Source organism: Molothrus ater, chromosome 6 (genome assembly GCF_012460135.2).
Source record: "Molothrus ater isolate BHLD 08-10-18 breed brown headed cowbird chromosome 6, BPBGC_Mater_1.1, whole genome shotgun sequence".
In the NCBI taxonomy this organism is placed as follows: Eukaryota; Metazoa; Chordata; class Aves; order Passeriformes; family Icteridae; genus Molothrus; species Molothrus ater.
The window spans coordinates 23,566,107-23,593,991 of NC_050483.2; the positions used below are offsets into that span (position 1 = coordinate 23,566,107).

A 27,885-nucleotide genomic window follows, 5' to 3' on the forward strand; every position below is an offset into this window, starting at 1 on the left:
GTTATGCAAAACAAGAAAATAAAGTACCAAAGTGTTTGGTTAGCAGGATTATGCTTCCCTTGACAGCTCAAATAAATTCATCTCTCTAGTAACAGAAAGCCTTCCAACTTTGCAGTTTCTACTAGAAACTGCCCTTATTATCCACAGTTCTGAGTTTCATAAACAGATGTATGGTTTCAAAACAACAAACAAAATATACTGCTTAAATCTTAGTAGCAATCTACTAAAAAGAACAAGAAGTCACCTTAATCATAAGCATATAAGCAATCATATTATGCAGCAGTGTAGCCAACAAGCGATCCTCATCATCCTCCAAACGCTTTCGATCGTGTTCTCCCAGGGAAAGATACCTGCAAGAAGAGCTACATCTGAGGCAGACTCACAGGCATTCTTCATCCACTTCCCTAAAGCACTGCCAGAGGACACAGCACTGTTTGCAAAGCGTACAGCAAATAAAACCTCTGAAAACACTAAGTCAAATGGGCATTTTCCAGTAAAACACTGTTATCAGTAATTAAACATTTCCCTTAATTATTAACTAGTTGAAGCAAATAACATCTGCTCAGTGGGAAATTTGTTAGTGGTCTGCTGGGCTTATCATTCATTTCCTGTTCTCTGCAGTGGCAGCTCCGTGACAATTACAACTATGAGAAGAGGAACACATAGCTCAGCACAAGAGCTATCCCACATTAGAGCTTAAATACAACTGCAAGGCAGAAGAAAGCTGATGAAGGAAGTGCACCAGGCACTCTCTTTTTCCAGTAAGGTAGGCAGTTTCTGGAATAATAGTTTTGAAATTATCACCCCAACCTAGTTCTTATTTTGGCTACCAGATTTCAGGTTCCATGATAGCATGGATGGAGGCAGTAGAGCTGCAGGTGGTAGACAAGAGCACAGAATGATCAGCTGTTAATAGAGCTGGGGGGAGGAAGAGGAAATGAGTCAAGACTGACATCTTAGAAGCAGTCAAGCCTTAGGCAACCATGTAGATATTTCTAGAGAGTGGTTTCCTCATGAGGTTTTTTGTTTTGTTTTAACTACAAGCTGTGAAAACACCTTTAAGTTACTTTGCATTTTGAGAAGGCTCAAAATCCCATTTCTGGAACTATTTAATTCTTTCACTGTATGTCAACACACTATTATTCCAGAACATAGCCACAGAAATCTCTTACTTTACTAATGATCTAGTCTATTCCATCCATTCATATTGTTCTTATGCTTACATTACCCTTTTCTCAGGAAATATCTCACCACAAGAGTAAAAACGTATGTCATAACTAAAGACAAGTATTTCAGTATCAGGAGCTACTGACCAGCAGAGAGAGAAAGGGTCCCTTTGGAATAGTCAGGTATAGTAATAAGGTTTACAAAGTGACAATAGCATGTTAAGCAGAATTAAAATAATTTTTCCCTACTATTTTTACTATTTCAGCCCCAGGTGAAACAATGAGGAGGAAAAATGTCTACTAAAGAATTTACCTGTCAATCATCTCCTGAGGTCCCTGGTCCATCCCCATTCCTTCTCTCTCTAACATCACAGCATCCAAGAAAGCATCTTCCCAGAACTGCATCTGGTCCCACAAAGTTGAACGCTCTTTGCCTATGCAATGTATTAAAAAATTGAGCATTTATTCTGTTTAATCCAATCAGATACTTTATCATTAATTCCTGTTCAATCCCACTCCTTGAAAATACCCTAAGCCAATACACAATGAAACTATATTTTTTAAAAAAAGGTTACTTGAAACCACAAGCAATATCACAACTGAAGAAAAGTGTAAAAGAAAAGACAAGACAAATCTCTCATTCTAATTAATGGCACAATATTTTTAATCCCTTACAGCTAAATACCTCTCATCTCTATTCTTTAAGGAGTATAGCTTCTTCCATAAACTTCCATAAACTGCCCAAAAGAGACAGGAATATCTTATACAGACACAGATCACAGCAAACACACAGAGAAGTGGAAAGATAAGATTATTACTCAGAGAGAAGGTTTCCATTGCAGCGTCCTCTAACTGGTCCCAGACAGATCCTTTATCCCTACCTGCACCATTCCAAGCAGGTAGGAACGATAAATGGGAAGGATGAAAAACACAGGAAGAGAGAGCTTTTGATTAACAATAAGTCCAGACAAAATACAAAATAGCCAATGCACTCCTAATTCAAGGGAGCTACTTGAAGCCCTTTCGTATTCTGAGTTTAGCCCTCTGTTCAGTGACTTAAGCTGAATGATCTTTTTTCAAGATCAGTGAAATATTTTAGCTTTCCACACATAGCTAACTTCCTTCTCCCCTTCTTCATATTGTTTAAAGAATTTGTATTCAAGAAGAGCAAGAGACTTGGACAGATTTAATTTTATGCAAACTACACCACTCACACCAATCTCCTCTTACACTTACTCAATTTCCCCAGCAAAACTTTGGCTTCACTCTGAATGGTCTGATGTGCCTTCCTATTTTACCAGCATGGACAATAGTTAGAGGTTAAAAACAGTGTCAGGGGAAGTGAAAATTCCAGTCTGTCCTAGACATGATTTCATTTGAACTTCAACCTGAAAGATTCCCTCCCCACAAAACAAGGTAGCTTACCCAACAGTCCTTCATATAGATAGACACGCTGGTTCCCATCCTCTGGACCTCTCCCTGGAGTGCTCCCTTTGCTATCCTTCACACTCTGCTTCAGGTTGTGAGACTTGGCCTGAAAATAATACAAGAGGTATTGGCAATTTAACTCTGCACCCTGCAGGGCTCTCTCTTGTGCTGTTGGGTTTAACAGACACAAGTTTGCAAGCTATACTTCAAAAAAGCTTCTCCTGCAAACATTCACAAAACAATTGTTTTGTTCAAAGCAGCGTTATACATTTAAACATCCAGAGTCAGCCAAAGAAAAATCAAAGAGAGACAAACACAGAAATCAAAACACAGAGGAGGCACAGTGTTTCCCTGAAGGAAAACTGAGGCAAAACAAAAATGCAAGCCCCAGACTGAAGGGAAGAACCTCTTCTGTCATCCCCCATATTTCACACTTATGCATTCATAAAGGTGTGACACTAAGCCATCTGGCTTCCATCTCATCTGGCTGAAGAGTGAGAGTTGGGAAGACCAGCCAGCAGGAACTGTGACAACAGTGACAGCCAAAGCTGGTCCATTTATTTTGCTACACCAGGTAAACTATGGTGCAATATTTGAATTCATTGCACATCATATACACCCATCATCTTTCTTCTAAATCTCTTGCAAGGTTTCTTATAATTCTACTTCATTTCTATTTAATTCTATTCTATTTAGTTCGGTACAAAAACACAGAAAAGTAAATTTAAAAAAAATGCCTGACTCTTCAGTAACTGAGAGGACACCCACTTGCAACTAAGGAAGCAGACATGGTTAAATAATTAATAAAGCATTTTAATAATGCTTTTTGCAGAATCTGCCATAAAACACAATCATTTTGTTTGTTTTTTAACATTAGAAGTAGAAGCCCTGTAAAGGCTTCTGCTTATCAAGATTATAAAAAATGAACACAGTGAGACCAATCTTAAGGCACTGCAAGTTTTCTTATTTTGCTGAGAGCTTGATTTAGCCAAATCAAATGTATCATTATTTTCTTGGTAGGATGTATATCAGAGGTTATACACAATAATCAAGACTTTCCAAAACTAAGTGCTCACAAATTATTTGGGTTTTACTACATACAGATCTTCCAACTAGGTAAATATATTTGAAAGTTATGCCTACACTTCTAATGGGACTAAAGTAATACTTCAAACAAACAGAACAGCTGCTAAAACTAAAATAGATCACTCCTTTACTCTATCAAGCAGTTTCTCCTAGGAAACAGGGAATTTTCCTTTTAGTTAAGGATGAACAATGCCCACCAAATGTCCATTTGTTTGAGAGAAATACTGAATTAATATTAAACATTACTAGAGTCTCTAAAGTGGTGCAAGATTGAATCTACTACTTTCAAAAAACCATTTATTGCACGGGAAATGAAGAAAGGTATGTGGACCCAGACAAAACTACATCTTTGACATTGTAGTATTGTAAGTCATTGCTGATCAACCCTTAGAACTGAATCAGAGATCCTATTGCATCAATGCACGCACATTGAAATATTACTGTACAAGATCTATTAAAAAAAAAATTAAATTTGCAATGCCCTTACAAAGATAGAGCTAGTAGCAGAGTTTGTCTCAATTTCACTGTCTGACACAGTTCCTCTGGATCCTGCTAAATTGCCACCATTTTCCACACTTGGGCCATCACCAGCATTGCTACTCAAGTCACTGTCTGCTCCCAATGTCTCTCCAGAACTGTTACTAACCTGTGGAGAAAAATAAAGCCATTACCTTCAAGAGATAACACACCAGAGAATTTACTCGTATTTTTAATGCATCAAACAATCTGCCATTTTTGCTCTCAGGTTACCTTCAAAAACTTCTGTTTTTTTATAGATAGTTTATACAAAACTAGGACATATTTATAGAATTGTTGCAATCTACCAGTTCCATAAATACACCAATATGTAGCAGCAACGAGCAGCATATATGAAGGCTGTAATGTGCCCATAAAGCAAGTACCATGTAATGTGCCCATAAAGCAAGTACCATTTATGTTCTGGCACACACACATGCTTCCTACCCACTCAGAGGCTCTGGAGAGAGCACTCACAGAGTACATGATGCATGTGTGACACTATGCTGCCACACCACACAAAATGTAGGCACAAAATGCCCTTCCTCACTTTAACAAGCAGTCAATCACATCCAGATTTCACTCTGGGCATATCCTACCACAGTGCTGACTTCAGAATCCTGGCTTGTACTTCGGACCATAACTGTTGGTCCTCCACTGGGAATAGAGTCAAAATCACTCTTCTGCAGTCAAAACATAGAAAGGACAAGAAGAATCACATTAGTTTATACCATAAGGAGAGAACATCACTTCCCATTCTTCTGGGCTCTTGAATCCCATGCCTTACACTTCCTTAGTATATTTAGCCAATCAAATAGAAACTACTGTCTGAGTGTAAAAAAGACCACGGTGTCCTGTAATTTAGTTTACAAAGATCAATGCCCTAGAGAAAGGGGCAAAGAAATTTTACCAAATGACCCTCTCAAGAATACTCAATCCCTAGAAGTCTTCCCAGAACTAAGCAGTGAATAGAAGAATCCTGTCTCTTACCACATAAATACTGCAAACATAGGAGCCACTGACCTGAGAACCTGAGGCCAAACTGAGGCCACTGTCTGCACTGATTTGGGATTTCTTCTCATCTGTTTCTCCCAAATCAAACTGTTTCACACCTTCTGGTCCTGAACAAAGGAAAGAGTAAATAATTACTGTACCAAGAAAAAACAGCATAGGAGAAAGCAGATGACAGACTGGAAGCAGGAACAGTACCAAGAAAACAGATTTGCTTTCTCATTTCTTTGATTTTTAATGCATTTTTTATTATTCCTTGGTACTGAAAACAACAAGGCCAGCAGAACATATCTGCTAGTCTTCAAACATTAATGTGAATTTCAAATATTCCAACATCCAGGAGTGACTATAATTAAACAGTACCTTTCTTAGCCATTCAAGAGAGATTAGAGGACAGACAACAGTCAAGTAGCTTCCAGTTACAATAACACATGCAGAGCAGTTGACATTCAACTCTAGGAAGCCACTTCCTTTGATTCTTGGTAATAAAAAAGAATACCTATTTACTTATAAGTAAGAATCCTGTTTTGAACAGCTAAACTGCTCAAAGTCCTGGACTGAGTTTTTTGGTTTCCCACTGCAACTATCTAGGCAAAAATCAGGCAACACATGACAAGAAAATAAACAGTGACAATTGGTGTTACCCAGTAAGATTTTCAAAGATTAAACTTGTATGATGCTGTACTTCACAACATTCCCCAATTACATTAACAAATGGCTCTCCAGAGTTGGCAATCACATAGGTAGGAGAGAGAGAGGAAATCAGCAAGCTTTTAAGTCATGCATTCATTAACCCAACAATACAAAAAAGGGAAAGAAAGGATAAAGAACTTTATGTTCAATTTCCCATGCACTTCTAGAATCGTATCATCTATTGTCCTCAGATGGGATGGCAGAAGGAAAAGAGAATGATGGAGAGGTAGAGCCTGAAAAGAAATTTGGATAAGCACTGAATGAAGTAAATAACAATGCAAGAAAAGAGTGTGTTATAGGCTGTACACAAAATGTTAATACTCTCAGAAAGGTGAAGAGACTGAATGCAATACTGCTGCCATAGCCATATCTGCCAACTATTCAGTAACAGGAAGACATGATCAGCTGCTGGAATATTTGTATTATATACCCATGTCTATAGCCAGTATCTCCAAACAAACAATGCCACTACCTATGTTAGCACTGATCACAACAACCTGGGAATTATGAACATGTTTGTATTATATGTAATATTAGAGAGGATAAGATCGTGAAAAGGAAAGAAAAAGGGACGGGAGGAGAGAGAGAGAGAGAGAGAGAGAGAGAGAAGGATAATATACAAAGATTTGTGGGAGTGAGTTTGAGATGATATGTAAACTCATGAATAGCAAAGCCATAAGTGGGCTGAGCAGACCATACTAGCTTACTACTCAACCACCAATTCTTCCTGTGAAGTGTTTACAGAAAGCATTCTTCAGTTGCTATAGTATTTTGCCTCCAGACCCAAATGCCTTAGTTACTGTAAATCAACTCCTCAAAGATTCTAAGAAAGAGAAAGCATAAACAGAATTTATGAAGAAAAATAACTAAAAATATCTTTTCTAAGAATTTGGAATATTATTTTCCACTGAAATACACATAGCTCACTTCTAGAAGTCTATATGCACTCATTCAAGTGGTCATCATTTCTAGTTCTGATACAGCCAAAAGTTTTGTATCTCATTACTACAGCAATAACACAAAATTTCAGCTGTGTGTTTTACGCAATTTAGGAGTTTTCTGTCCCAACACATAATTCAGATATGTTTCTGGCAGTTTGACTTTTAAAGGAATTGAAATTGACTGAAGCAGTTCGGATATTTGAGGCCTGTAACTGAGTTTAAGGAGCACAATAGCCACAACTCCATTGTTGTCACTGTCAATTTACAAGCACTTAAAAACCTCCCTTTCCTTTCTTTATGGAGACATGTGTAATACACATGGAACACTAAAGCTTCAATTTATCCCTCCCAGGGTAGGCACCTACCTGAAAGGCTCAGTTTGTGCATGGTGCTGTGTGTCTGTCTCACACACTCCTACCCCAGCAGGAAGCAATCCACAACTGAAGTACAGTGAGCTGCACTGCAGAGCTGCCCCAGTCACCCCATCCTCTCTGAACTAACTCCACATGCTAATTTGTACTTGACAGAAGTTGCTAATTTGTACTTAACAGAAATATTTAACTGAGGTGCCTAAAACTAATGGAAGCAAATCCAGGCCTAGTCAGAATGTTAGGAATCTTCACTCATTCATCTCAGCTATTAATCCTTCCCAATTTTCAGTCTGTAAAATAGGTAGCATCAGCTCTGCAAAGTACAAACTAAGCTTATGGTTAGGAAACACCTACCACAATATGGTTGTTATAAACTGGCTGTTGCCTTTAAGTCATATGTCCCTATTTACAACAGTGACAACCAAAAGAGCAAAACCTGATATTGCACCTGCAGAGTGTACATATTCAATATTTTATTCATTATCATACTTCAACAGATGTTCAGATTTGTGTAGATTTAGACTATTATTTAGACTCTGTAACAGCCTCAAACTATTTCACTCCTTCTTTACCAAGGGATATGAAAAACAAAATCGGGTTGATTCCTTATTTTGAGGCTATTCTCTAGAAGTCATCACTAAATACAATTATTCACATACACCTTCTCTCTCCCCCTCAGAAGTATTTCTTGTGGGAGACTGACTGTTCATGGTTGATGCCAGTTAACAAAATTCACCATCCCACAGCTTGAACAAACAGGAATTCTTCATTCCAGTAACATTTAATCAATCAATCAATCAATATATCCATGTCAACAACTTGTTAAATAAGTTTTAACTTTTAAGAAAGGAGATGGAGTATCTTAAAAAATATTTATCTGATTGGTGAGGATGCAGAATACCTACTTCCTCTTCTTTGAAGGCAACAATTGGGGGAGGAAAAAAAGAAAGGGAAAAAAAAAAAAAAGAAGAGACATTTGAACATAATTTCCTCAGGGCAAACAGATCTGTTTGGTACTTTAATGGAGACTTTCTTGATAGATTTTGTTCTTGTGAGTGTAAAACCTGTGTGCCAGAGATGCAAGCTCACCCTGCACCTGGGGAGTTGGCAGTTATGGGGAGGCTGGAGGAGTCAGTTTCTACATTTTTTTAAATTTCCTTACTCGTTTTTTCCAAAGATTTTTGCTTTTTCACTTCCTGGTGCTTGTTCCACAATTCTACCCAAGATGCATTGAAAGCAGGAGAGAAAGAGAAAGAGTCAGCAGCTGGTCAGACATGTGAAAATGGGGAAAAAATTTCAAACAAAAATCCCACCCCTTCACCTCAAAAAAAAACCAAAAAAAACCAAGAAAAAAAAGGAAAAAAAAAAAAAAGGAAGAATTTTATGACAACTACTGAGTGAAGGGTTAATTAACACCAGTTTAAAAGAAATCAATGTTAGGTATTGAGCACTGCATCATCTCTCAGTAACAGTATTCAAACATTAGAGATGACTTCATACAGTGGTGGTGGTGCACCCCCCCTCCCCTCCACAGGCCACACTTTGACAGCAGTTACTCCACTAAGAAAAACAGCTCTTAGGAACAAATAATTATGTCTCTAGTTTATATCACTGAAAGAAGAAAGACACAAAAGACAACAGCAGCAAGTACAAAAATATTAAAGTGTAGGTTAACACAATATTTAAAGAATATTATGTCTTACATATTATCACAAAGTTTACAAGTTATTTTTGACCTGACAACATTCTCAATAAATTCCTGGCTCTGCCTATGAACCTCTCCTATATGCAAAGAGCGGAACTCCTCTGCATCTACTTGCTCCCATCAGGGTATAGAGAATAGAAAATGATGAAGAACTAAAATTAGCAAGATATCAGACACGCTTCATTCCAACTTCCAAAACTCAAAGTCACAGAAGTCACAGCACTCTAATCAAGTCAGCGAATTCCATAAGAGAATATACAAAGCGCAGACCAGCAAAACAGTCTGAAGTTTTCTTAAAACTGAATTTGAAACTCAGCCCTGGGACAAAATGGTCTTGAGACACTTGCACTTTTCTATCACTCTGTTCAACTCTCTGAAATGCAGTCACCTTTTCCGCTCAGAAACATCAGATCATTCCAGGCAGTGGCCCTTTGGCCAAAGGAAACATTACAAGCTGCCATGGTCAGCTGACTCCAAGTGTCAGGCACTGTCCTCTTTCACTAGCACCATTACAGTTGGGGACGCTACAGAGGAAGATCCTCTTAAAAAAGTGGTAAATGGAAGGAAAAAGAAGTAAAAAGTTCTTTTACTGCTCTTTAAGAAAACTTCTTGGGCAACTGAAAGGTCACTTAAGTGTGTTAGAAACCCATTCCACCCTGCAAATAGCAGAAATAAGGGCAAGACAGGCTCTAAATAAGTTCTATTGAGCAAAATGTCCACTAAAAAAAAATTTAAAAGGATAGATTACAACTGTGAAGGAAGACTCCAAAGTATAATGAAAAACAAGGTAGAAAAAGCAAGAAAGATGGTTTCTAGCCTACCAATTTCTAGATCTGCTTCATGATTGATGGATGTTCCTTCAACTTTCATAAACAGACAGACGGATAAGATAAAATTGCTGAGGGATCCAAACAGCATCCTACAGGCTTATCAAGCTGAGCATACACTGACAGAGATAACAATCTCTAAGATGGACTGAATTTGTTTGTTAAAAGGCTTTGAAAACATCTGGCCTCTTCCATGCTCAGTCTATATGGCTTTACTTTAAAAACCACCAGTCTGAAAGCTACATCACCTGCCATTAACTTACTTTTAGCTGACTTGTCTGGTAATTTAGTGTAGAGCATATCCTAGCACATTAAAAACAGACTAGATTTTACTCTTAATTACTTAGTCGAAGAAGAAAAACAAACCTTCAAATAAACTCACAGGGCATAAGTATTACACCTATGGCTTTGTTACGTGACCCTGAACTAAACAGGACAGCAGGTCCAGAAAGGGCTTGATGTGGATGAAGTATGTAGCACAATCTTTTCTGTTTAAAAAAAAACAGCCAAAAAAAAGTGATCTGACCAGATTAAACAATTATTTAAAAACTAGTAATGGAAATTTCAGTAAGTACTGACATTTTCATTAACAGTTACGGAAAGTACGCAATAAACCAAACTTACCACTAACATGAAGGGGCAAATTAATTAACTATCAACTTAAAAGCCACCAGTATCCTAACAAAAAGACTTATACTACAGGTGATAAGCCCTGGAAGACAAGAACTCTAGAAGTAAGCAACTGTTGAGTATCAGAAGCATCATCTTCCTACTGAATTTTCTAGGTAGGAATTAGGTATCAAGCACAGTCAAGATCAAAGCTCAGATGGTAACTCAGATCCTACTTCACCTTAGAAATAGGAAACCCTGTGAACTTTATGGCCATTATTTCTGTAGTTCCAGAAAACTCCACAGATTCAGCTACCATAGATTCAGCTCTATATTTGAGATGCAGTTTAATCACCACACTAACATACACTCTACATATGACTACTGCAAACAGAGCTGTACATTATTTTGTTCCATCCTTCTGAAGACTTCTCATTCTAGTATTTCTTCCTGTATCTAGGTAAAAAGGGTAGCAGCCCAATTTGCACTTCGTCTGTACAATACCAAGAGATTAATTCAAAGTTGTATTTACATTTTTGCAACTTGAGGCTGCAAGTACCTTCCAAACTTCACAGAATCACAGAACTGCTGAAGTTCAAAGGGACCTGAGAACATCACCTAGTCCAACCTCCCTGCTTAAAGCAGGATCAACTGAAGCTGCCTGCCACAGGACCATGTCCATTCAGGTATTCACTTTCCTCACAGATGGAGAATCCACCACCTTTCCAGGCAACCTGTTCTAGTGCTGGATCATCTTCACATAAAAACATTTTTTCCCATGTTTAAATGGAACTACTTACAAATACGTTGTTATTTCAGCAAGATGTAAATGTTTACCAAATGCTTTTCCCTAAATAAATCAGTTTGAATGAGAACACCTGCATTTCACAGCTAAGCTACAACTAACACCAGCCCTGTATATCTGAAGCTGTCTTGTTCTGAAGTTTCTATGACAGAATATAAAGGAAGTATAATAGGCAAGCAGCTTTAAATTACCTCTCTGCAACACAAGAGAAACACTCTTTACTTCTAGATCACACAAGTCAGATGAACACACTATGTAGACTACACTAATTTTACAGCAATTTCCTAAGAAGTGACTTGCATACCAGTTCATGTTTTGTGGTGAATGACAAAAGCAGATAGAAAAAAAGGCTTCAGGAAAAACATTCAAGTCTTTGGAACTTTGGTCAGTCTAGGTACAACCATTTTCTTCTTGTAACTTAGCTCCATAAGAGACAAGTGGAAAACATCAGAACCATCAACGGGAATGTACCTTTGTCTGTCCTTGAAGACAGTGAATTGTTTAAGGCTTATATTCTGGCAACAGTAGCTAACATGGCATATTGCATAGCACTTCTTTTGAAAAGCACTTCTTATGATGCTTCACAAACAGGAACTATCTGATGTCTATGATTTCCATTTCTATGAAGCTTTAATTTCATCAAAGGAAAAGAAGCAGTCTTAGCAATCTCATCAAAAGATCTCTCTTCATTCTTTAAAAGAACACTGTGCTAGAGCCTGGTTTATTCTTAGTTGTGCCAGAAGCATACTTTCCTTTTTCTCTTCTACAGAACAGGAATGAAGTACCCAGAGCAAACCAAATAACTAACTGAAATGCTGGACATCTGAATTTGCAACTCTCTCAGTTTCCTGACAGCTTTTCAAATGGAGTGCAAGACTAGTTTCTGAGCAACTGCCTCCATAGATTGCCTCTTTAAACAGAAAACCAATCAAGTCAGAGGGGTACAGTATCACTTCAGGACTCGACAGCACCCAGCTTGCAGTTATTATATGTGTATAAAAATGCATGTCTGTGCTCCTGTCATTTAGCTGCTGAACACACACAATCCCTTGTCTTATGTCACAAACTACATACAAATCTATGTCACAAACTACATACAAATCCTCACAGCACCACACTTTCAGAAGATTAACCTTTCACACAGTGATTCCACTAAAATGTTACTTTAAACAGGCTGCAAGAAGCAACATCTATAATTTAACATGACATATTTTTGCAGTTGAGAAAAAACTTCTCATATGCTGATGATACTTCTCATGTTTACAACCCACAGCCCAGAGGATCCAACCAAAGTAATTTTTTTCTTTCTCCCCCACCAAAAAAGTCTGTAAAGCCCTTTTTAAATAAAACAGTTCTGAAAGCCCTATTTCAAACTTATTCCCATGACATAGGGAAAAGCTATGTCATCTAAGAGTAAGACAGGAAAATCTCCAGTGACCAGCCCACCAGATGCTGTTTACAAGAACACACATTCTATTTGCTATTGCATAGAAGGAAAATCCATCAGTCCTGCTCACTGAAACTGTAACACTGTAACTAAAATCTTTTTGGAAATTTTGTTGTTAACAAACAGCAGATTTTGGATCCCACTACATCAGGATACAATCTACATAATTCATAGGTAGCCAGCAATGACAGAAAACCTTTGTTTCATGTCTCCCTTCCACAGCTGCCCTTTCTGAAGTCCTGCTGTCCCTGTTCCTCTTTTGCCATTTCCTGTTGCTTGAAAACAGCAATCACAGAACAAAAAATAAGGCTGTTTAAGGTGTAATGAAATATAGAAACGAGATTAAACAGCTTCTGGGAGAAAATTGCAGTGGATAGTTTATCCAAGAGTAGGGTGAAAACACATATGATTGTTCCTTGTGATCCAAGGTGTAAATGAAGCATGTTACAGTAGCAATGTAGTGTGTTAAAATGGAGAAAATGCAAATAGAACCTAATGCCAAGCCAGAAGTCCCCCCTGCACTCCACATGCACCTCAATACACACCAATGGAAGCAATAAAATTTTCTTCCTTTAGACTCCTTGTGTCAAACTCCCTTGGCCCTTTGCCTGCAGGGCTCGGTGGCTTTGGCATTAGCTGAGGTACCGGCAGCTGCATCGCAGGTTTTGGCTCCACTCTTGGGGATGATGCAGGATCCTTGCCAACTGGAGTGACAGATCCATCTGTAGGACTTCGTTTTCTCTTTTCTGGTTCTTTAAATTAAAGGAACAGTGTTGAGAGAAAATAAATAAATAAATAAATAAACAAATAAATAAATAGAAAGAGACCTAAGAAAAAAGAAAATGAGAGCAGGAGAAGAAAGATGAGACAGATGGTCTCACCTAAATCATTAAGCTTGGCACTGAAACAGCTCAGTGCCACATTTGTTCCCATAGGCCAGCCTGGCTTGCTGATAGTCTGACACACTGGTGGAAACAGTAGAGGAGAAAGCCAGAGTACTGTTTTAGGGATACTCAAGTATCTCATTTCGGTATATCTGAAACCTAGGAATGTTCTCTGACACAGTAACTGTAGCATCTCCTCTGCTAAATTGTGACGAGTTAAACAACTCTGCATAAACTATCAAGAATACAATTTCTAGAAGATAAGTAAGTTCCACTCACAGTGCAAAAAGGACAAATGCAATCAATTTTATGGGTAGCACTAAATGAAACTCCAGTTAGGGAAAAAAATTCCCAAAAATACCAATGAGCTATAGCTCTTCCATCAATCTCTGAGACTTCCTATAACCACGTGTCCCTAAAGGCAGTTTGGATTATTTCTCTGTAGCAAACCTCACAGTTTGAACTACAGCAAAACCTTCAGAAAAGAATAATTAAAACCAGGTTTTCCATAAAGAGCTTCATGCACAAACTATTTCAATACCTGATGAATCTAATAGTCAAAACTTCAATTCCTATTATCTAAATCTGTCATATCACTAGATTTTGTGATACCTTTGTTCAGTGGATTTTAGATTCTGCTCTCAGTAAAACCTTTCAATTAGAGTAATTGAAAAGAATCAACACCTAACATTCTACAGACTGAACACTTCCTTCCTTCAGAGCTGAAGTGTTTCCCCAATTCCTTGCAGATCTTTCAGAAACCTCCTCAACTTTGTAAGATGTGAATACCAGAAGTGGGAACACTACTTCAGTTGTGGGTCTTGTTACTGATACATCAAGATACTATACAGTAGCTGCATTCCAAATGTGTATTCACAGATACACAGTGCCCCCCTTCCCAGCTTTTACAGACACGGTAAATAGTGGGAAGTTCACATACAGTAGCAGGAGACTGCTTCCTAGGATATACCTCCCAATCCTACTACTATTGCCAACTATCCTTGTTCTAAAAACAAGTCCTTAGTTTCACCACATTATAATAACTTAATCACAACCATGCTTTATTAAGACTTAGCTTACTCCAGACAAATAAGCTATATCCATCATGTCCTGTAGGATTACTAGTCTATTACTATATGTTAAATAATATCAACATAAGGACTAATATCTGTAAAACATTTCTAGAAATAAATACTAATTTCAACTAATTGAAAACAAGTAAAACATACTAAACAGCTAAAATATGACTACAAATTAAGATGTTATGCAATGATGAGAAGAGTCTTTAAAAGTTGAAAAGAATCTTTAAAAGTTTGCACCAAATTTTGTCTCTCATGACCACAATTAGTTTACTGGGAAAACTCTACTTACCATCAAATTATGCTATTTGGTCTTCACTCTAAAACTACTGAGATTCACATCAACCACTCCAATTTTTCTTAGAAATCAGTGTCAGACTAAAAGCTTGTAATTACCAAGATCAGCCCATTCTCCACATTCAGGACTGTTCCACTAGCACAGCCTTCCTTACTTTCCTCAGCATTCCAACAATGCTGGACAGGGACACGGGGTGTATCTGACTCATTAAAAAATCCCTGATACAAGACCCAGAACACCAGCTATAAAGGGTTTAGTAGATGCTACTTCTCTGCTACAATGAAATAAGTAACTTTTCATCATTTGAGATTACAGAAAAGGCAGATACTAAGCAGAGATTTATCTTTTTGTTATCTTTTGCTTTCTTCCTTAGCATGCACTTTCTTAGTTAGCATTAAGAATCAGATTCTTAAGAAACAGCTGAAAAATTAGGAGATGCTTCCAGACTTTCTTCTCTAAGATATTTAGTTGTATGAGAATAATTGTGTAGTGCAATGTGGTTGATGAGACCTAAGTCACCATATGGTTGCATATTACAAGTATCTCCCTCCCTACTGAGGTTGCCTGCAACAACTTTCCAAGACTGTGGCTGGGAAGTTTTAGTTGAAGGTCCCTATTCCCAGACTTTCCACTTCAGCTGTAGAAGTGCCAGGTTTTGTATCTCACTGCAGAGTTTCCATTTTCAATTAAGTATCAGTATGGCCATTATTTTGCTTCGGTCCAGTAACATGTGTGTAAGAAACAGACTTCAAGCTTTATAAGACTTCAGTAACAATGGTACAATTCTCAGCATTTTGGAAGTGTTGGAAAAGCCCTGAAATATCAAAAGGCACAAAACCAGCTACCTTCCCAATCTTGTTTGGTTCATGAACACTATATTCTCACGAACACTTTTCTTACCTTTATTATAGTAGTGAGTATGTGCTATCTCTAGCAGGCCAAAAACACTGGCCATACCTCCCAGGCCAGCATTTGCATATGACTGCTCCAGGCTCAAGACAGTACACTTCAGCAGGTCCAGCATGCCTTTATAAACCTTGCGGCTGATCTCCTGCAATGAAAGCCCCATTAGTGCTGCTATTTCTCATGTGAGAAAGTCAAGAACATAAAATCTCAAACTGCTGTAACACCATCTTTTCGCAATTGACAAAAACTTCCTGTGGACTGAGCCTCAGCAGACAGGCAGAGTGAGGACCCTGCCGAGCTCAGCACTGACCACGTCCTGTATGACATCCTGTCGAGCGTCCTCCTCGGACTGGATCGTGCGGTTCAGCTTGCTCAGCACAAAGACACGGAGCTGCTCGCTCTCCAGCAGACGTCGGACTCTCTTCATGTTCAGCCAACCAACGCCTTGCCCATCAAGAACATTGTGTACCACCTCCTTCAGGAACTGCTGGTTCTCACTGATATATTTAAGAGAAAGCAGGCAAAAGTTAGTTAACCTCTGCTTACCTTGCCCTGCATGGGAAGAGAGCTATGGCCAGGGCACACACAGAAGTACCTTCCCTATCAACATATCTGACATGTAGCACTGTCTGCTGCTAATGTAACTGCACATAGCTCAAGCTCTGTTCCATAGGTGTAGTATCAAATACTTTATTTTGTCCTTTATTTCCTATAAAAAGCCATAATCAGGCTTTCCTCTAGCTCCTCTAGGTACCACTCTATCCTTCACTTTCACAGCATCCCTCAGAATCCATAGGAATCTTTATGCCTCAACCTTCTTCCACAGCCCCCACATCTGAGCTGTAAGCTTCCTTTAAAAGAGGAAGTGCAGCACTACTAATGCATTACTGCAGCAGCCTTGGCACATGTTTGCTCAGCTTCTTTTGCCACAGAGGGAAAGGTAAGAAGAAGGAAACTCCTGTGCAACCTACTGCATTCCCCAGTCTGAATTGCAGTTATTGCTCTTACTTGTCCACCAAACCCAGTAGGTCAAAATAAATTCACTCTACCCATGACTGCTACATAAGAAAGGGAGAAGAAAGCACAGGCACAGGTCAAGTAATGTTTACTTGCACCATTCTGAGTCCCTTCCCAAGGTTGAGAAAAGCACTTCACATGAATTTATGGAATCAAACTTCTTCATTGGACTCAGTTGATCCCCCTGCACGGTGCATTAAAACTCCAATGGGCTAGATCACCTTGTTCAGAACACTCAATTACAAAGAATAACTACTGAGTTAAAGTAGAAACCTAGAAGATTTTGGATCTCAGACAGAAGGAGGATACATTTTGGAGCACAGAAAAATAAGCATGTGCACTATTAACTGTAAGACATCCGTACCAAATCTTCTTAGACAATAACATGTCCAGGTCTAGGGCAAGAGAAAAGTACTATTTAATTTTCAACAGCTAGACTTCTGAGAAAATATTGGACAGGTATGAGGTCACTCTAACTACACTGTATACTTGAAAAGCAGGAAAAAAATATTACCTGGAATTGCTAGATCGTCCCTGAGGTGATGGAGATTCTCTTTTCACTGTTGGGCTGTGCTTTATGACTGAAGACTTCTGATCAACAAGGGCCCGTCTGTTTCCTAAAGAGGAGAGGAAACAGAATGAGAGGAAAGGGCAGGAAGAAAACAAATTGATCCCAGGACAGTAACAAGCAACACTAAAGTTGGCTAACACACCTATTTGAATTACAGGTAACAGACTTCAAACAAAATGGAAACTCCAAAAAAGCAGCAGCATATATCATATTCTAGCATCACACATCGGCAGAAAACAGTAATGGGAGTAATGCAGAGAGAAAAAGAGATGGTAATGGGAGCAGGAGGTGAGAGGCAGGAAAAGTTTGGCTGCTCTGCATGCAGTTCCACAACAAGAATCATCTTCAAATTAGTCACTATATGTAAAAGCATAATGCATTGAGGGTGACTAGTATAGATCATGTGGTACTGGTTACCCAGCGAGAAAGGTAGCCCGAAGTCAGGCACAGGGAATGCTGGAAATTGTTACATCATGCACAGCTCATGCTGTAGGGAACCCACCTTCATTGCTTACTGGGCCAGCTTCAGTAATAATCTCCATTATAGTATTTAACCCAAATACTGGGACACAAAATATACAATTAGTAGTGTACTGAAATACCTACACTCCCCACTGTCAGCATCCAACTACCAGCTTCTTCCCAGCCCTCCCTCAAAATAAAACCCAAATGACACTAGAGCAGGAAGGATGTTTGAAAGCCCAAGACCACAAGGGCCAGAATAACTTATCTTAAGAGATAGTGCTTGACTTGAAATTTGGCATCGTGGAACCAGTGTAATGCATCTTCAAGGACATTATTGCACATATTGTATTTGAAAGGCACTACAAAAACCATCTGCATCACCAAGGAAAAAATATCAATGGATGCACATGAAATAAAAATTAAAAAGGAAGATGGAAAGTGGTCAAACAGCAGCAATGAAATGGAGTCCCAGCATCATTTCCCATTACAGTTAGAAACACACACTTGGCAAGAACAAGTTAATGTAGCAACTTTGTATCTCTACAACAGAGACAAAAACATCTAAAAACCACTGAAGTGCCCAGTGGGCATCCCAGTGAGCCAGCATGCACATGTAAAAGAACACACACACACACACACACACACACACACACACACACACACTCTCTCACACACACTTGCACATGCATAAAACAGACTGAGCTACTCCATAGAAATCCCATCCTCATATCTGCACAGTAACATTAAAGGCCCTACAGGATTAAAACAGTCAAGAAAAGAACACCAAAGTGCAGAAGATGAGGCACAAAGCATGAATGAGGAATGGCAAACCCCATCACTGTTTTCTTCCAATGCATGGAATCAGTCATTAAGTTTACCCATGGAAACAACCCTGACACGAAGCATGTTTCTTATCCAGTACAACTGGACATAAAAACATAACCAACTGGTAAAAGGTTGTCAAAAACAGCTGTGCAGAGTCTCTGCTAGTGTTTTCACCCTACCAGTCCTGTTACTCCTTATTTTACACACAGGGAATGATTACTTGTCTCAAAAACAAAGTCCAAAGCAGAAACACAAAATCCACCTTTTGGTCTTTGTTTCTACAAGGTCAAAGGTCAGCAAAACATCATACCAACCTTCATCCACATCCCTTCCCAATTCCAGATTAAAGTAATCTTTACCGATAAAAGTGATGAGGAGGAAAAAAATAAATGAAAAAAAAATCAACACATTAAAACAAAAGCAGTAAGTTCTAATCAGATAGAATAACTCAAAAGGCAAAATAAAACCTCTCCTCTGTAGCATCTGAAAAGGTCTCAACACTACAACACCAGTGCAAGCTCAGTCACCCCTGTGATATTACATTTGGTAAAAGGATGACCAGGCTGTCTAACACCCATGGTGTGAGGGGCATTTCTCTAGTGCCCATTCAGACATGTTATCTAATGACACTGCAGACAAACAGGAGATGTTCTAATGAAAAGATTGTGCACATATGCTAGGGATTGATCTTCACTCTCATAGAACTGAAAGCGTGATTGTAATCTGATTTTCTATTTAGCAATCTGAAAAGATGATAAACACTTTTGAAACTCACATAATCTGCAGTCTCCATGGGAGGTTGGCATTACCCCCATTTACAAATGCAGCATCATCACTCTTATAAATTACATAAGGCTAAGCATGAAGATAGTGGCAGTACAAAAGCTGGACCTACCTCTTAGTTCCCATTCTTAGTATATATACTAAGTACTTAAAAATAAAACAGAACAAAATACACTATGAATGTTGGTTTTGTTTTGTATCTGTTAACTCAGCCTAGACCAGACATTCTCCCATCTCAACAGTTGTGGGAAAAAGACTGACTGAGAAATATCATAACAATTTACTGTCTTGCTCCTTAACACAGCCCCTACCCAAACAACCAAAAGGCATCACTATCAGGATTCCTGTTAGGGGTAGGACCTCAGACTGCCAAGTCGCAAGAACTGAAAAGGCTGTAGAAGACAAAGGGAAAAATTATTACCTTTCAGGCTGGGAAAGGGAGTATTCTTATCTCTCCCAACTTTGGTTGGTAGGGCCAAGTTGGACAGACTGAAACTTGTGCTGTGGTTTCTGTAGAGGCTGCCTATGACAGAAGACAAAAACAATTAATGTCTACTGCTCACTGCATGCACCCAAAGATCCTGTAATTTGCCATCTTATTTCAGATCCTCAATGATTAAGTTCTTCTTTATTACCCAAAAGTCTCACAACCATAATATGACCTCATTCACATTGCAACCACATCTGTAATCAGATTAATCTAAACAGTACAAAATCGTAAGTCTGGGCATTTGTGTTACAATAATTGATGTTGGATCTTCGAGGCTGAAATGTAACAGCAAAATCCTCCTGTCTTCCTGCACTTAGATCACATCACTTTAGGTCTATCTTCTAGTTTGATCCTGTTTTTGGGAGCAAATGAATGGCTGGGCCACATGAGAAAACAGGATGACAGAAGATCTGTAAAACATGTAACTCTGAAGTGAGGACTGTGCACTGTGTCTTGCGAAATACTGTAAATCTGCCATGAAACCGTGCTTTGAAATAGAAGCTTTTCATTTATTAGGAAAAAACATACATTCTTCCTGGTACTGGCAGATCTTAAGGACACAATTATGCATCATCAACATAGCCCATAGACAGCCTGAAAGCATCATATTTACATAAAGGAGCTGATTAACACTTCAAGTTATTAATTTAAAGTGTCAACTTATTATTTCAATTTTCTTTGGTTCTTTGTTTTTTTGTAGCCTTATTTTAGTAAGTCATCTTACCAGAAACATTTAACATATTTTCCCCAGTGCTAAAAACTTCTTTCACTGCTTTTTATTGTAGTGCAAGACTCAAGTGGCCATGCCTTCTGTCACTGATTAAGAGATTCTAGATTCATGTTCCACACTTGTGGTTTTTTTTATTAAAATATAATTGAAAGTAGGCAATAAAGGAATTGAATTTTGCACCTCAGCACAAAACATGGCAGTATGGAAGGCATATTAGTGTAAGATTTTTTATCAGTTTCATAAAATTACACAATGCTTTGTTTAAATGAAACTGAAGAAATTTCTGATCTGCGCTCTAAAATGCCATACAACTCAAGGGGCTAACCACAAAACCAAAGTCCTTCCTACTGAAGAATATATAAAGCAGTAGTTGTCAGCAGTTGTCAGTAAGCCACCATGACTACTCAAGAGCTGGTCACAATTTGACAACCAGCTCATTCTCTTGACTAGCCATCTCTCTATTACATCTCTCTGTACACTCTGATATAATAAATAAAACTAGCTTAATTAATGCATGGTACATACTTGCAAAAGACATGATGCCCCCAAAACCTTCACTGCTGTTGTTGGAGACAGTAGAGTTTGGGGAGCTGGCCCTGGAATCTGAATCTGCATCAGAATCACTGGCCAGTTTTAAACTGTTTGGCCGAAGTAACTTCTGAGACCTTTAAAGAAATTAAGTACAACTGTTATTAGCATTCCCCCTTCCCACCCCAAATCAATACATCATATGGTTGTGGGAGACTGATGTTGGTCTCATTCCCACCAGTTTTCACCATACTACCAGCACCCTCTGGAAAAGAAAAAAAAAATCACCCAAACAAACAAGGAAAAGAAAAAAAAAGAGAACTGAAACATCTTTACATTCAGGATTTTATAGCCTTTCAGGGCATGCTGAAAACTTGTCTACAAAAGGGCATTGGCAGACTTGTAGGTGAAAGGGTTCTGGTTTGAAAGGAGTAACAAGAAAACCTATTGCCACCAATCACTGCAGTATCTTTCCCCCAAAAGACAAAGACTTACTGAAACAGTTTCCAGAAATCAGTACATGATATACTAGAATGTTCTAAAAAGAACTGTTAATTCTCACAGCTTCTACTGCTTCCATAAAAGTAAGGAACTGAGGGACTAAGAAAATACTTCTATTCAAACCAGAAGAGTTGACAGCACTTCAATATTAAATGAAAGTGATCAACAATAAATCTCAATAGCCAAAGACATTTGAGTGCATGAATGTTAAACTACATGAAGCAGAGAGAAACCCCGGAAGTACTGTACAGAAGGGCAGGAGACAAGGAGGACTCGCCTGCTTCCATTGAGATTTTGGTTAAATCTTGGCGTATAGCTCTCTTCCTGCTCATCATCTTCATCCTCCGTAGGAAAACCATACTGTGGTTCAAAGTATGGATTGTCATACTCTCGCTTCCTCACCGCCCCTTCTGAGGAGCTCATGCTGCCAGCTGCGATGTCACTCTCACGACGATCCAAGCTTATCTTGGGAAAGCTTGGTTGCAGTGGCAAGGAAGAGAGATGGTTTGAAAATCCAGCAGCCAACTTCTCCTCTATTTCTGCTGAGTCTGCTGCCTCCTGTGGACCAGTCAAATCATTGATCTGTTCGCTAATTTGCGTTACATACAACTGAAGGGCAGGACAAGAACAATTATTTCAAACTGGGAAATCTGCACAGTCCTTGTTACTTGCTACGGGGCCCCCACCACATCCTCACTATCTGTGTCTCTAAACTAGGATTTCATACACACTGCAGTATTTGTGCATTGTTCTAGGGACTTACTTCCCTTTAAAACAGCTCTGACTAGGAAGTGTTAGCTCAGGATAATGGCTTTCCATTACCATGTTCCCATTCTTCTTAAAAGACCACAAATTCTTGAGTTTCCCCACCCCACTACCTGTTCCCTTAAAGATATCAGGTCTTTCCAGACTCTGTAAAAGCAATTCCTGCAGTCCCAACCTGGACCATTTCTCTCTGCTAAAGCATTTTTCAATGCACTGGAACTTTTTGTACAGGAATGGTCTATCCCAGCATAAGAGGATACCAGCAAACTCCACCTTGCTCAGAAAATCCAGGGTGTGCATGCAATTAAATCTGTGCATGGTGTCATAGTCCTATTAGCTTTTGCCCTTCTCAGAAAGAACCATGTGCATTCTCCCATTCTTTATATCCTAATATGCTGATCTTGAGGCTGAACTCAGTACACACATGATTCACTCCATGGATGACAGTGCTGGGGCTGCTACTGGCTGTAGTACTGGAACTTGAACGAGGCTGGTTATTCTCTTGGGAGTTCTCACTGTCCATGGTCTGTTCATCAGGATCCCCTGAATATTCTTGAAAATCATCAAATTCCACTTCACTAGCATCACCAAGGGCTGCATGAGTCAGGGGGTCAACATCTGCAAACACACCATCATTCATTAAACAAAACTGCCTTCCTCAGCCTTTTGCCCATCTAACTAAGTATTCCTAGAAGATGAGGACTGTTCAACAGAATCAACTTGCATAAAAATTTAGGTTGTAAAGGGCTTTTAGAGGTCATCCATTCCAATTCTGTCCTCAAAGCAGGAACACTTTCAAAATTAAAGCAGGTTGCTCAGGGCTTTGTCCCACTGAGTTTTCAAAGTTTTCAAGGCTTGACATTCTACAGTGATCCTGGGAACTATTCAACTACAATAACCATTAAATTCTTTTCTTTACATCCAAGCAGAGTTTCTTTGTTGCAGCTTATGATTATTAGCTCTTGTCCTTGGGACACAGGAAATGTTTTGGGACTTCTAGATTTAGTTTATTGAACAAAATGAGTGTTTATGCAGCTTCCATATAAGCCACAGAGAATGCATTTTTCTGTCCCCACTAGGACAGAGCAATACTTTAAAGCTAGCACTGAGAACCAATATGCAGGGACAGGAGAGAGCTCACTGTCTCAGAGACTCTACTGTCCATATTGCACAGTATTTACTGGCAGCAGCAGGTTGTTTCCAGATCTAGTGAACCAGTTTTGTTCAGCAGCACCTATTTCTGTTCTTCCTCTTCACAGTGTTGTTTGGAGGAAGCTGGTTGTAAGCAGGAGAAATGTCCTTTCTCAGTCTACCCACACACTTTTACCTCAGAGCAAGACCACTATGGGACAATACTTCATTCTGATTCAGGGATTTAGGGGAGGCCATTTTCCCAAAGTGCTTCAGATGAATTAGGAAAGGGAACCTATGTGGACCTTGTGAAAGTAAAAGCAAAAGTTACTCACTTGGGGTATCACCATTAATGTCACATTTCATCATCTCACTGACAAAGTCACCAAGGGAGGAGTAGGAGGAACTTGAATCGTCGTAGTCGACACTGTCACTGCCACTGCCACAAGAGAGAGAGATGAGTGGCAGCATCAAAGCAACGGCAGGCTCTGATGCTTTAAAGACCTGAATCAGCACTGTTTCATGGACCTCCCAAAAATCTCATATTATAGTAGCTACCAACAAATTTCACAGGCCAACTTCATGAAAGGTAAGAGCAAAAACCATAACTTCTAGGTATGTGAAGAGTTGTAGGAAGACATTTAAAATCTCTTAGTAAAGTTATGAGGCTAAACATAAGTGAGTAGAGAATAGTATATTAATTCACAAAACGTGTGTGTTTATGTAGGACAAATTCAAGGGAACTGGGAATCACAAGTAAAAGCATTTCCTTTTTACACTAGTGATAAATTCCATTCTGTTAGGACCACTGGTGCTGTGTAGAATGCAAAATACGTGCAAATCCAAGGCTGAAAGATCTCACAAACCAGGAAGGAACGAAAGGGAATAAAACTAGACACAAAACTCCATGAAATATGGCCAAGAACTACTATATAAACTTTCCTTTCATTTTACTAAACACACAAGGTGGTCACAGGCAGTGGGTAGTACTAACAAGCTTTGCATAACTATGGATCGGGAACAGAAATTTAAGAGTTGTAGGATGGATGAGAGTATTTGCAATACTGCAACAAAAATAACCAGAGAAAACAGCATGGAAGAAAAGACAATTAGGGTGTGAGGAAATGACAAATGTCAAGTTGCATAAGGGTGGCAAAAGAAAACAGGAAAATACGTATGGAGAATCACATTAAATGAATACACTAGCAAAGGGTTAAGAGGTTTGCTGTGATAACAGAGCAGTGAGAAAATTTACTTCAGTGTCAGTACTCTGCCCAGACAAGAAATGAAACAGCCTGGCAGACTACAGGAAAAGGCTGCAAATGAGAAGTAGGACAGGTCCAGCAATCTGAAATAACTCTCATGTGACTACGGGCATGTTCCCCGCTAACCTGTCATCAGTAGCATCAGAATCTGTTTCCTTCTCTGCTGGGACATTCAGGGCTTCAGCCAGCTGTGAATTGCTGTCATAGACTCGATAGTGAATGGGCTGCAGCTGGTGAGCATACCACTTGGGTTTGTCACCAATTAGGGCTGGGTCAAACATGTCTGCACAAAAAACCAAGGAGAGCATTAACCAAACTCATTTACTGGTGTCAAAGGCTTCATTCACAATGACACTACCCTCTACTAAGTCTTGCACAAAGGGGCAGTCTTTAAGAAACCTACAAGACTTCTCCATAATCAAACAAGAGGTAAAATTAATTGGAGGAGCAACACACCAATAGCAGGGCTAACTTGGGAGAAACATATGAGGCCATACAAAAAAAGAGAAAAATATTCCTTGAACCAGATTCCTCCCCCCCACCCCACCCCAGCAGGATTAATATGGTATAAAATTAAATCCTTCCCTAGAATGTCTGGTTTTCAAGCTCCTGCATTACATCCAAGTACAGGAAAGGCAAGACCAACACTTACTGTTATGAATTCTTTGGAAAGCGTAATTAGTAGGGTTGAGTGACCATTCTCCAAAATATTCTACTGCCTGTGTTCTGGAAAGCTTATCTGCAAAAGGTGTTTGCTTCGGCCTAGAGGCAAGAAAAGAATTTGCCTGGAAGGCTACCACTGGTCGTGGGAAGAGGCGAAGAGTGCGAGTATGCATTTGGAAACCTTGCAAAACATTTGGTGAGTTGAAGAATCTCACCATAGCAACCCTAAAAAGAAACAGAGAACAATACATTAGAAAAAAACACAGAGCATAACAAAAAAAGAATAAAGAGAGCCCTTAAAAGGTATGCCATATGTTTCAAACCTTTGAAGAACAGTAACCTAACTCTTCTTCGAAAACAGCTGTCTTGCAAAAAATAAAAGAAAAATCCAAACAAATCAAAACCCAAGAAATCACTTTGTTCTACTTCACCATCTTAACACAAACACTCACTCAGTGAAGGACATCATTCTTGTTTCTACGAGCTGAGGTAACAACTAAGTCCCCAGTTGTTTATTTTCCATAGTTAAGGTTTGTGATTTAAGCTGAGGATACAGTATCAGACTGACAAATCCAGGTAAAGTGGATGATCTATAGGAAAATGTAAGAAGCAAAACACCCCCTCAAGATATATCTATTACCTGCATGAACATAACTGTGTGAGATAAAGACTGTAATTACTGCTCTTTTTCCCCACAGGATGTCAAGGAGAATCTGCAATAGTACCTGAGAGATACTGTTTCACCCACGGAAATGTTTGTGCTGCCCTCAAGGGCAAACTTCTACGAAGACTCAATGCCACCTTCCTGTTAAGCCTCACCTGGTAGCCACATCAACAGAGTCCACATCATTTCCATAGATCAAAGGGTTGAATTCTGTGGAGGGAGTAGACTGCAAATCATTCTGTGGTCTTCCCAGCAGCAGAGGCACCTCCTGCCCCTCATGAAACTTCTCTAGATTAAGAATTGGCTGAGTATTCAGGCTCATGCTGGCCAGGGCCTATTGAAGGACATTATGCACACATTCAGCAAGAACAGTTATTTAAGGAACAAATGATCAGAGCTACCCTGCCCTCTAGGCAATTGCAACAATTATGCATGCTCCATTAATTCCTCTTAAACCACCTCCACGCTGAGTCAACAAGCATCTCCAGCCCCTCCTTTATGGTGATTGTCAAAATGATCTCCTCAATGCTGAAACAGTCCTGGAGCCAGTCAAGGAGTAGCACAGAATTCCACTTTGCTAGATCATTCATGACATGAAAACAGATAGTCCTAACTGGACCACTAGTAGTATGGCACTGCATAACTCTACTGCTTGTAAAGTTATTTCCATGTGTAATTTGAATACATCTTGGGAATTAGAGGCCTTGAAACTTGCCCTTAAAGATGACTATTCAATCAGTAATTTGATATTCCAGGAAAATGTGAAGACACCTCTACACAAACACCTGCTTTATCCCTGAAAACCTCCACTTTCCATTGGAATAAAGCCTTCATCTGTCCATAAAGATACCAGTTCAACCCTTGTAAAATCTTCAAGGAGCAGCACAAGTGGAGAATCAGTCCTGCACACCCAGACCTATCCTAAATCTTCCTCATTTTTCCCATTTGCCACCGAGGTTTCATCTTTTCACTTAAAAAATAAATAAATATATAAAACCAAAACAAAGAAAGAAACAAACAAACAAACAAACAAAAAAACTCTAAAGGAAAAGGGTAAAATGGAAAATTGAGGGGAAAAGAATAAAATAAAGAACCTTGTTGTCAGGAGTGAGCAGCTGTTTCTGAGTGATTGCAGTCATGCTAACCAGACACTGGAGGCAAGATGGAAGATCATATGATAACACCACAGCAGCCCATCAGAGCCAAGACGAACACATGACCACAGAGAAACAGATGGAAGGAAAAAAAAAATATCTATTACTACCAAATATCACAAATGAGAGGAAAACGAAACGGACCACAAAATAGACACATCTTGGGGAAGAGGTATAACTGCCCCACCCCCAAACATTCATATCTGGCCACTTTGGAAACAGGCAAGCCTGTTGTCCTTAATGATGCAGCTAAGAACTTTCTACAGCAGTTTAAAAGCAGATATCCTGGAATTCATTTATTCACTCTAAGAACCAAAGGCACACAGAAGTGTTAACCTTAATAATGTGGGCCACAATTTGTCTGCTTTGTACCAGCAGCACTCCTTTGCCAATGACAAAACCTTAATAACCATGTCCATAGGAATACACAGGGAATGTAAGCTGAATTTGGGTGAACACTGAGAATTTTAAATATGTCTTCAAAAAAACTGCAATTTGTTCTTCTGATACTTGAGTTTACCTTTGCACTAGTGAGAAAGTTTTGCTAAATAGTGCCTGAAA

The 27,885-nt window shown here is 39.1% G+C and overlaps 1 protein-coding gene across 14 annotated transcripts in view; it reads right to left on the bottom strand.

The window, feature by feature from the left end:
* MADD (MAP kinase activating death domain) overlaps window positions 1-27,885 on the bottom strand; it is a 68,601-nt gene that overhangs the window by 17,542 nt on the left and 23,174 nt on the right. For 3 of the 14 annotated variants that reach the window (XM_054515213.1, XM_054515221.1, XM_054515218.1), the window contains exons 8-29: window positions 26,326-26,504; window positions 25,496-25,731; window positions 24,970-25,126; window positions 23,914-24,017; window positions 22,872-23,065; window positions 21,960-22,291; window positions 21,179-21,318; window positions 19,855-19,956; window positions 18,965-19,003; window positions 17,863-17,922; window positions 17,304-17,406; window positions 16,083-16,269; window positions 15,767-15,917; window positions 13,151-13,357; window positions 8,375-8,428; window positions 5,220-5,317; window positions 4,796-4,879; window positions 4,168-4,326; window positions 2,592-2,700; window positions 1,985-2,047; window positions 1,480-1,600; window positions 245-350 (exon numbers count right to left, since the gene is read on the bottom strand). In XM_054515213.1, the coding sequence (XP_054371188.1) occupies window positions 245-350; window positions 1,480-1,600; window positions 1,985-2,047; window positions 2,592-2,700; window positions 4,168-4,326; window positions 4,796-4,879; window positions 5,220-5,317; window positions 8,375-8,428; window positions 13,151-13,357; window positions 15,767-15,917; window positions 16,083-16,269; window positions 17,304-17,406; window positions 17,863-17,922; window positions 18,965-19,003; window positions 19,855-19,956; window positions 21,179-21,318; window positions 21,960-22,291; window positions 22,872-23,065; window positions 23,914-24,017; window positions 24,970-25,126; window positions 25,496-25,731; window positions 26,326-26,504 (2,985 nt within the window). The remainder of the gene's footprint in view (window positions 1-244; window positions 351-1,479; window positions 1,601-1,984; window positions 2,048-2,591; window positions 2,701-4,167; window positions 4,327-4,795; window positions 4,880-5,219; window positions 5,318-8,374; window positions 8,429-13,150; window positions 13,358-15,766; window positions 15,918-16,082; window positions 16,270-17,303; window positions 17,407-17,862; window positions 17,923-18,964; window positions 19,004-19,854; window positions 19,957-21,178; window positions 21,319-21,959; window positions 22,292-22,871; window positions 23,066-23,913; window positions 24,018-24,969; window positions 25,127-25,495; window positions 25,732-26,325; window positions 26,505-27,885) is intronic. The other 11 variants (XM_054515215.1, XM_054515214.1, XM_054515217.1 and 8 more) reach the window with 11 other exon arrangements.